The following is an 11,057-nucleotide window of genomic DNA, read 5'->3' on the forward strand; positions in this document are numbered from 1 at the left end:
TGTTGAATAACTATCTATATATGTCCCCCTGCATGATCAAGGACCATATTTCTTCTAGAACCCTAACAAAATTCTTTCCTCAAACATTTGCTTAACATATTAAATGCAAAGCAGTACCTGATATGGGGAAGGTTATAATGAATTTGGACTGCTGTTTATGTTGCTTTTTTTAATGTGTTTGCAATAAGGCAGATTTGCGTAAAGTCTTAACTGTCTGACTGATCCCAACCGTTATAGATGGCAAGTTCCTGAATAATTACTACAGTTCCATTTAAACCAAAATCTAAACCCAGACAAACATGTGATGCCACGTGCATTTCTAAACTGCTGTTTCAGGTTCTGCTGAAGGTTGGTCCAGCCAAGCCAGTGCGGACTCTGACAGAAGCAGAACGCAAAGCTCTTCTATCCCATGAGTCTTTGTCCTCTGCCAACAACCCATCACCAACCCGAGGGACAGTTATGGTAGAAACCAGCTTCACCAATGCCTGCTACACACCGCCTGATGCAGGGAAAGGTTCCATGAATGTCACTGGGCCTCGATCGGTATCTGGCAGCTGGGAAAATGTCCCGGACAAGATTTTAACTGTAGAACATATACAGCAACTGAATGCTGTTGGTAGGAACCCTGATTCAGGCACACGTCCAGACTTCACTTTGGAGCTGTCTGACAAGCAATGGGTGGCTGCTCCTTTGGCAAGTCCAGAGGCTTTGTCTGATGTGTCGAGCCTTGGAGGACTCTGTCATACTGGGAGTCTTGTCGAGAGAGATGGAAGTCGTAAACCTGTGCAATCATCTCCCCAGCTGAAGACAATAGAACAATCCCCATTACGGAAAGTCAGATCCGAAAGTGTGAAGATCGAAGTGCCAGAAGACAATGATGATGAGGTCAAGGTCATTGTAGAAAATAACGCCAAGAGGAAAAAGGTTGAGTTTGAGGATGAAAAGGTTGCTAAGGAGACTGCCAACAGGCAGAATGTGGATAAGGACAGTGCTGATAGAGTACATGCTGATCAGGAAGAAAAGGTTACTGAAAACGGTCCAAAGGGGGTAAAAGAAGGTGAGGAGAGTGAAAATCCTGTGTCAGATTCTAAGTCAGTGACTGTAACAGATCCTTCAGGGAAGTCTGTGATTGTGTCGTATAAAAACGCTAATGGTCACAGTGCTGTATACAACCGACATTCACCCGACGAGTCCAACCAGCATGAATATGGGCACCCTAATCTACATTACTCAGCTGCTGGAACAGGCTACCCACATGGAGCTTATCATCCACCAATCAGGTTCCCTGCTCTCACACCACGCGAACACACCATCACGCCACGCGAGCACACTGCAACAAAACATGAGCAAACCAACGCACCATGTAAGCAAAATGCCACACCACGTGACCAGAACACCACACCAAATGAGCAGACGAACATACCAGGTGGCCAAAACACCACACCACATGACAAGACCAACACACCACATGAACAAAGCATCAAGCCATGTGTGCAAAACATTGCTCCACATGAGAAAACAGTCACACAACGTGAATACCCACCTACGTTAAGACACTGCGAATCCGAGAGTTTATTCTTACAACCGTCATTATCCAAAATGCGAAGGTCAACTGAAATGATGGACTTAGCTCATATTCAGGATGATACTGAAGTATTCGTAGAAAATATTGCGACTGGTGCCAAGCAACCACGGGCACGTCTCCCAGGACTGCATGGTACCCCGCAGGCGTCAACAGCAAGTATGGCGCTGGATAATGTTCCCGAAAGTCGGCTCTCATCCACACATTCAGATGAAGTGTTTGCAGCCCAAGAGTCAGAAGCATAGCAAGAATCGGGTCTTAGATGTGTGAACAGTATGTAGACGTAGATGATTTGTGGATATGAATCTGAATTGATACTAACTGTGTGCTGCGTTTTAAGGTTAACAAGCAAGTTTTGATTATTTAGAATATTCTATTACAAACAAACTTACAATTATTTGACTTTAGAAACCATGACAGTTTACTGTTTTATATTACATATATACGATATCATGAATGCTGATGTTGGAATATTATCAGAAAATATTGATTACTCTTGTACCATTTTTTCCGTGAAGGTCATGTGCATTTCATCAAATATACTGTATTCACCATAATAAACATCCCTCTCACATGACCAGTTTTTAGGCCAACTGGTAAATAATCTTCATAATGTCCTCCTTATAAAACTGAACGATGTCACAGTACAGAACCTTTTGTGTTTATAACTGATGTCTTCGAACAGAAGGATGGAAAAAGCATATTGACTTATTAAGCTTCGCTTAGACTAGACCAAGAATGTTCACAGCGGCCTATATCATGAAAATGAATTAATTAACAATAAATGCAATACATATAGACGAATCAAATTCAATTTCCGTTTGGAAGAGTATTGTTGATGTTTTTGGCAAGGGTTGTACATATTTTAAAGCTCTATAAACAGTTTGACAGCAGTTTTCTATTGAGGAATGTAGACTTGCCATGACAAGTCTGCCATGCTCTGCCATATTGCCATGCCATTCCCTTGAAAACATTGGGCAAACATCAACTGTAGATGGCTCATCCTCAGTCATCAGGGGTGTATTTATTGACAGAATCTCTTTTGCACACTATAAGCTAATGGTGATTTCAACTCTTAAGAAAGCCAGCTATTGATTAACAGTTGTCATATAAAGTGAACGATTATGGTTTTATGCTGCTTTTAGCAGTATTCGAGCAATATCATGACAAGGGACTCAAGAAATAGGCTTAACATATTATTATACCCATGTGGGAAATGAACCAGGATCTTAGGAGTGATGAGCGAATACTTTAAACCCCTATGCTACCCCACAGCCCCTTTAAAGACAGTGCCCTTTGTCTGAGGATTCCATCACTGTTATAGCAAGGGCCCACTTGCACGAAGAAATCTCAGTGGTGCAACAATCTTGAGCCCAAGTTAGTGAAAGGGAGTTACGATCATCGTAGCATTATAGTCATCGTAGTGTTAAGAAAGCCTTGTGTTAGTAGACTTAAGTGAAGCCGACATTGCTCATTGTAGACATATATTTTACTGAACTACTGATAGTGGTATTGTTATCAGGATGTACAGAACTGATTCTCATTAGGGCTGCAACAAATACACTGGCGAATATGACGTGTATCACATACTAGTATTGGGTAACGAATACAAATTACTATTCACAATCACAATATTGTAGTTAAGTGATGCACAGTATGGAACCCCCATGTTGACTGTTAAGTTGACGTAGTAATATCCAGTGATCTGACACATGACACTCAAATTTGACATGGAATAGACTAATAGTTATAGTCCATACTACCATGTGCAGTCATTGCAAACTTAACGTTGCACTACTGCAGGGCTAGTACATAATCTCACTTTGGAAAAAAAGTACATAAGGGTTCAAGTAAAACATGCTCCATTCAAAAAAATGTAAATATTTATATTCAGTTCTGGTGACCACAAATAATGACTTGAGTTCATGAAGGGCTACAGTTCAATTCACCGAATGTGTGAGTTTATCATAAAAGCCTTAATTCCCATGATATGTCAAGTGTATATTTAAATAATATGGCATTATATGGGTATGACTATTACAATTTTGGTAATATATTTATGTAGATGTTGAATGCACACAAGTGCTGAATGGCTTGTACAGCAATTGAAGACAGTATCTACATCTGATTCTTTTGAGCTGCATCGGAGGTGTCCAGGGACTATTTGCTGTCAAACTAGCTGTCATGCATATACTATTTTCGTGTAACTATTTTCTGTAATGTCCTGTACAGCTATTATGATAACACAAAACTAATCTCTGTCAGCCATTGTGTTATTTTATTTGATTTTAAGCACTTTGAAACATTTGAATAAAATCTGCTGACATGACTAAATATGATATGCTGTAAATGTGAGTGAGGATGGGAGCATGACAACAGTCAACGATGCACAGTCAGGAGATGCAATAAGACGTTGTATGTGTTTTGTTTGTTTGTGTGTGCTTGTTTTTTGTACATACCCGTGTTTTCAGGTGCTTGTGTGGAGTAATCCTGGCTTCAATACAGAGATTTATTTCATTTCATCTGTCGGCTTCTGTTTGCCATTTTAAAGGCTTTCAGTTAATGGATTGAACATTGTGATGTTTGAATGTGTACATGTGGACAGTTCGTGTTCGTTATCTCACAAAGAAACATCTCCATGTGTCCCACCTCATCTGTGATGTGTATCAGTTGTGAGGAATTCAAGAAATATAACGATAACGACATACTGGTATGTAGGTTTTAATTTCTGATGAGAACTAGTTAGTTGTTAAGTCCTGTGATATATTCACAGTGCTTTTTTATGTCAGTTTATGTAGAAAGAACCCTGACCTTGACCTTGTTTGACCTACTACTACTCCCCTATTAGTAATACACATGCAGCATGCTTAGGTGTTATTATTAAATATTGAATTGGATCATGGCTGTTTAAGCTTAATCACCAAAGAAATAGCTACCTTTACAAATCCATTATGTGATCTCATTAAGGTACCTAATATTTGACACATCATTTGTGATACCAAATCCTTTTGAATGTTCAACATGTAATCCCTTGAATGGTGAAATATGGATGTACTTTATACAAAGGGGTGTGCTCAAACCAATGCATATCACGAGATCAAGTCACCACCATGCCATATTATCTAACTGAAACTGGAGCCTTGTTATATCAAAAAAAGAATATACAGAAAGAAGGGTAAGAAAATGGTTTGTAGGGGAGCGTTTCACTTGTGAAAAGGCATGTAAATCGTTGGAAGGTAATTGCATTATGGGAATGTTATTGGATCATGGGAAGGTATATAGATCTGCGTAGGGTAGTTGGATCTTAAGAAGGTTATTGGATTGTGGAATGGTATATGGATCTTTAGAAGGTATAAGGATCATTTGAAGAAATGTTTTAACAATAATATTTTGCAATTCTGTTTGTTTCCCCCCTCTGCCCCAAGCCTTATATTCTTGATTGCTCAATGTTTATGTATTTTGCAGTTTCAGTGCCATCAGAATAATTTTTGACTTTGTCTTGTGTGCAATATAATGAAATACATACCATATTTGACACAGTAAGCACCCTTATACATAAAATAGGGTTGTCTTAGCTTAGTAGAGTATCTTAATTTATGTGTCAGGTTAAATACTTTTTTGTTCAACTCTCAGATGGAGTAATTTCATGTGTAGTATTTGTTAGCATTTTTCCTTCAAAACAAGTATCTCCAAGTGTTTTATATCTGAGCAGTACAAAAAAAATGGTAATGGGTACCAGTAGTAAGTAACTTATTGTATGTTTATATGCTAAAAGGTGACTTACATTGGGTTCTTTGCCTCCTATGATCATTTTATTGGTCTGGGCCAAGATTTTCAAAGCTCTTTTAGAACTACGATTGTCATAAATTAGTATAATGTATGGCACTTATGACTCTCTTAGCACTAAGATAGCATCCAAAAGGAACAGGTATTTATGTGTCAAATGCAGGTGTTATATCTGTTTGTGTTGATATGCTTTCCAGATTGTGGAAAATAATTAGCTTTAAATATAGTACACATATCTTGTTGACAGATTTCAAAGTAAACACTGTTTTGCAAAGTATTGATATATTTACATATGTGATTGGGTACTGAAGTTGAGTTTAGTAGATACAGGAAGTTGCATCTTTGACATAATTTTGGAATCCATGTTATTGTTCATGTTGGTAACAGAAGTTAGATATTTAGACCAAAAATTAGAAATAAAAGTTTTGATCAGATAATCCACCAAGTTCCGAAATCCAGAGGAATGTGATAAGAAACATCAGCATGGTAAAAGGTAGATAATAATGGTAGATAATAATTCTTTACTGAGAACTTTGGGTTTTTTTTGTGTTTTTTTGTGTGTTTTTTTGTTAAGAAAACAAGATTCAGAATGAGATGTGTAGCTGGTGTTTGTTTTGTTGCAGAACACAATCTAAACCTTAAAGAAATTAACTCTGTGTTCAGATTCCGTGTTGATTCTAGATGAAGATAAAGGATGTATCCATTTTAAGGTCTACAGGTACTGTGGAGGTATTTGGCAACTCTCCTCAGGAAGTTCAGTGTGGTTTAGTCACAGACAAAAAGTCACAACACTGCATGTGGCAGACATTAAACAAGGCCAGTCGCAAATCATCCACTCACTGGCCCTTGATTGAAATGTCGAACTTGTTTGAACAGGATATTCATTTTTTACAAAATGGCATAATAAAACCTAAATATGTTCAGTTCATTCATCCTTGCTAGAATCTCAACATCTTTTAGAATTAGTCATCTATGAAGTAACAGTGATATGTTTCATCTAAAACCCTTTTACATCCAAACTCATAGAGATTACCATTGAAATGTGATCACATGTTTCAGTAGGTATTCCGTTTCAGAGTGTGATTATCACACAGTGTTAGGCTATTACTAGGAACAATTCATTGTCCACTTCAACAATATAAGACCTCTGTACAGTGTTTAATGTAGTATCATATATATCTCTCTCTTCATTTAGCGTCTATTTCACCTTTGCTCCTCAATGATGTTTCAATGTTTTATACCTGAATGTGTAGGTCCCCAAATTTGATATCTGTAAATTATCAAATATTGATTTATTATAACACTTTCATTCAATAATATTTGTATATTAGATTTTTCTGCTTTTGAAAACTTTCCAAATTTGATGTAGCCTGTGGATTTGTATCATTATACAAATATTTTACACTCTATAGATGGTATATATTTCCGTAAATGTTATTGTTGATATTAACTGTTATGGTAGTTTGTAAATAAAAAATGCATTTCAAACATTCGTATCCTGAAATAATTTCCATGTAATGGAGAAAAACGTGTACATTTCATATCAACTTCAGTCATAATTTATGCCAGGTTTCTTTTCATATAGTTGTTTTCTGAGCATATCATTAAATTGTTGCGTAATGTTAGCACTGATTGGTTTCATGTGTTAGCCTGATGCAATATAAACTGTAGAATTTGGTCACACATATGGATGAAATATATATGGCATTGTGTAAAAGATGGGCAAAAAGTAACAAACATGCAGATTAACGTTCTAAAGTCGTCATCAAGTGCCAACAGACATGATAATACTGGTAATCATGAACATGTGACTGGTGTTCAGTGATCTGGCAACTACATTATACAGTTATAGACTGGTGATGAGGTCAATACATGTTTTTATGGACCCGCGATATGACTATTGGTCAGACCTGGGTTGGAGTCAATATGCTTTTCTGTCGACGGTCATGTGACTGACTCTGGACCAATCAAGTAACCAGGAAAATGTGCTTACATAATAATATAAGTTGTTCACTGGTCACAAGGGGGACATGGGTTGATTTACCCTCTATTTTTGCTTATGTTTATTGAGCCTGAAGAACAAGGGGAACATAAATAAACATAAAGGGTACATCAACCCATGGACACCAAATTAACAGTGAACGATGTATTTATCTTACCAAAAACTTCATTTAAAATTTTGAACCGTGTGAAGTACAGGTATTGGATTATAATGAGTACTAGAGTTGAGCAACAGTTCAAATACTACTAACTCGAAGTGTCAAAGAAATTCCCACAGGTTGACATTTCCAGCAGGTAACGCAGAAAATGTTACTCGCTTGTAAATGGGGTACATTGAAACGACATTTTGTGTATGAGGTAAGATAAATTGAAATAATATTTGATGTCTTTTGCAGTTCAGATACTTAGTTAATTAAAATCCAAAAGGGGCTCTTACTAAGATATTCCAGGCAATTTACACAGAACAGTCAATCAACAGGTATTGTCTCACATACCAGCTTACTTCTGACGTCATGCTTTGTGCACCTTATAACAAAAGACTTTATTAATTGGAACTGTTTGGGTTGCACTCTGCATTACGTATTTTAATAGGGGCTGATTATTAAGGAGTGGTTGCTAAGTATGTTGAATACTGTAAAGTCAGCAAACAGATATTGATGCAGGCATCTGAAAGCTGGAATGCACCACACTGCTTATGTTTTGGGATTACTTGGACAAGCATGCAGTAAATATGTAAAGAATATTACCCTCTTGGATGAAACATTTAACAAGAAACAGTCCATTGCCCTATATGTTTCATCTGTGTGTGTCATTGCCAATCAACGATCTACCTTTGTTTCCTATGTATATGCAGATCTAAAGACAAAGCATCGAAATTTGTTAAACCTATTTTTGCTATTGTTACGTGCAAAACTTGTTTTGTTTTATTGACATTGATATTGCTTGCTATATTTTACATGTTTTATTTTGACATGCTTGAATGGAGTTTATGAGGACAGGCGGGTTAATGACTTGAAATCTGTAGAGTTTTAGTGACATAAATTATTTTATATGAATTACTATTACAAGATGAGAGTTTAAGAAAAAGCACAGTTTTATGATTACTGATGTAAATATGTGAAAACCCTTTAGCAGATTTTAGAGACATTCCCATGCTTGACATGAAGCTAAAGTTCATAATTTTTTCAATTTGTTTTAACAGTTGTAAATTTATTTTGAAGTGAAGATGTATACCTGATTAAAGTGTTTAACTTAATTTATTAAGTTAGATCTTGAAGAAATCTGTGATGAATGCTTCAGATATACCCTCTGTATGCAGCGGCAACATATAAACACCATATGTTCTGTAAATATAGTGTTCTAGGTCTGTTATAGACCGATAGTCAAAATCATTCCCTTACAAGTTTCATTCTGATAAAATCAAATCATAGTCAAAGCAAAAATATGCCTCTTCAATCTTCTGTCATCAAATATGGTAGTATGAAATTTAGATAGATGCCAGATGTTAAGGTACATTCAGATTCATTATATCGAAAATATATCTCTTATCAAAATCATCACAACACGCAGTTCATCTACAGAAATTTTCTTTAGCCCTCTAGCGTTAAAAATGTTATTTAAAAATTACGATGTGAAATGTGATTGTCTGTTTTGACAGTATATATGCATATTCATTTATTTCCATGTATTATGTTAACAAATGTAATTTTCTTGACAAAATGTGATAACACCAAGGTTAAACATCTAAGTCAATGAATCCTCATATATCCTTGTTTATGGAAAAAGAATTTTAATGTATTAACTCAGAGTAGTGATGTCTTCGTTTACCAGCTTTTCTGATTTTGTTACAAGTTTGCCTGTTCTTGGTAGGACTTGGAGTCTGTGTATAGGAATGCAGCCAACAGTTTGTCCTCAATATTTGGTTTATATGAAATAAAGTTTTAATGTGATTGACACCTCTGTCGCTCTTGTCTTGTTTATTATGGTGTTGTTAAATTTGGATGAGTTAGCTGAGTTTAATTCCACATGTACCATTGTTCCAGTTATATCACAGCCTGTCGGCTTAATGTAGGATAGAAGCCCAAAGTGACAACCATGAGCATCTTTACTGTCCGGCGCAGCGATGACTTGGCATAACGTCACTGCCACAGGCTAATTTACATATCACGTGACCGGACTTTTCTCTTGTTTGTAAACAAATGTGCATGTTCATAAATAAGCTGAGACTGGCATAACGCAAGCGATTCGGCTTTTCATATTGTTTTGCACTGTTCTGTAAGTATTCTTCTACACATGCATCAGTAAGGTCTGTGACAATACATATCTATTTTTCTAACCTGCATCGTTTGCTCCCCATTAGGTTTCGATGCCAGCACATGGATCCGTACAACCCATGTAGACAAAGGATCGCTGCGCAAATCGAAATAATGTTACATGTTATAGGATAATTTCTCGTGAAACTGAACCATTTTAACAGCGATGTTTAATTAGATGTGTAGACTCATCAAAATTTAAACAGTCATGAAATGCGTATGTTATATTGAATGAACTGTGCAAGATGTGACGAATCATGACATCTTTCGGCCTGTGGCAAAGGTACTATGCTGGTTTGACGCATGGAAGAGAGTGAAGCATAATGGCATGGGCATGGAGTATGGGTGGTGGTGATGTGTGCTACTATGCAAAGGACTCAGCTCACAATCTGTTAATGTTAAGCAATGTTGAACACAGAGAATCCTTAGATGAGTAACTCCTGAGAGTTTCTAGGACTTCAGTCCTGACCCACAACAAAGTGCATGTGATAGATACATGTGGTCTCCACTTGGGCTAGTGAGTTTGTTCGAAACTGCCTCATGTACACCCAGCAGGAAATGGGCAGCTGATGGGATTAGTCATGTAACTATTAACCTAGCACCTCACAGGCAGCTAGGGTTATCCAGGATCATAATAATAAGATTGTGCTCTTTAACAGGATATCTAGCTTGAAAAAGGTGCGTTATACAGATGGTCATGTTCATTATGGTGCTTCACAAATCCGGCTAGCTATTCTCGAAACGTTCGTAGCCCTACGAAGTTCTTAAGCCCATTCTTAACACATTGGCTACGACCAAAGTTAAGAATTCTTAGGGCTACGAATGTTTCGAGAATAAGGGCCCTGGGACCTGAAGGGATTACATTAATGGAGTGCAGTCCTATCAGGCAGTGTGTTCACAAAGTCATTATCAGGGGTGAGCAAATTCAAATTGGTGATCTGGATGGTTCACATTTGTGTCAGTGTAATGTGATGAGAAAGCCTGGTTGAGATGTTTACCACTTTGATGAAACCAACATGGGCATGGTACTAGCATACCAAGAATCATAATCACGTCAAATCTTGGATTCAAACCCAAGGATGCAGTTTTACACAGTAAATGGCAATAGTTTGATCAATGGTATCAAACATGCCCATTTGTGTAGACAATATAACAGCTGGTCCTGATTAAGCAACCAGCAGTTCCTGTCACCAGCTGATGGACTTTGGCGGAAGAAGAAATGGCCTCAAACCTTCCCATTTGTTTTTTCCAGAACAGAACACATGGTAACTGATGATACGACAGAGGTCTGCAAAGCATAGTGATGCATTTATATATCACTGATATCTTCTAGTGCTTGATTTCAGTCTCCAATGGAAGATGTTTTGAATGAACAA

At 37.1% G+C, this 11,057-nt stretch overlaps 1 protein-coding gene across 3 annotated transcripts in view; it reads left to right on the top strand.

Moving 5' to 3' along the window:
- The window catches only part of LOC137288088 (diacylglycerol lipase-alpha-like), a 145,668-nt gene extending 136,344 nt beyond the window's left edge, over positions 1-9,324 (top strand). For all 3 annotated transcript variants that reach the window (XM_067820464.1, XM_067820465.1, XM_067820466.1), the window contains one exon: positions 337-9,324. In XM_067820464.1, the coding sequence (XP_067676565.1) occupies positions 337-1,827 (1,491 nt within the window). In that variant the 3' untranslated portion in view covers positions 1,828-9,324. The remainder of the gene's footprint in view (positions 1-336) is intronic.
- The last annotated feature ends 1,733 nt before the right edge of the window (positions 9,325-11,057 follow it).

This window comes from Haliotis asinina, chromosome 6 (assembly GCF_037392515.1).
Source record: "Haliotis asinina isolate JCU_RB_2024 chromosome 6, JCU_Hal_asi_v2, whole genome shotgun sequence".
Taxonomy (NCBI): domain Eukaryota; kingdom Metazoa; phylum Mollusca; class Gastropoda; order Lepetellida; family Haliotidae; genus Haliotis; species Haliotis asinina.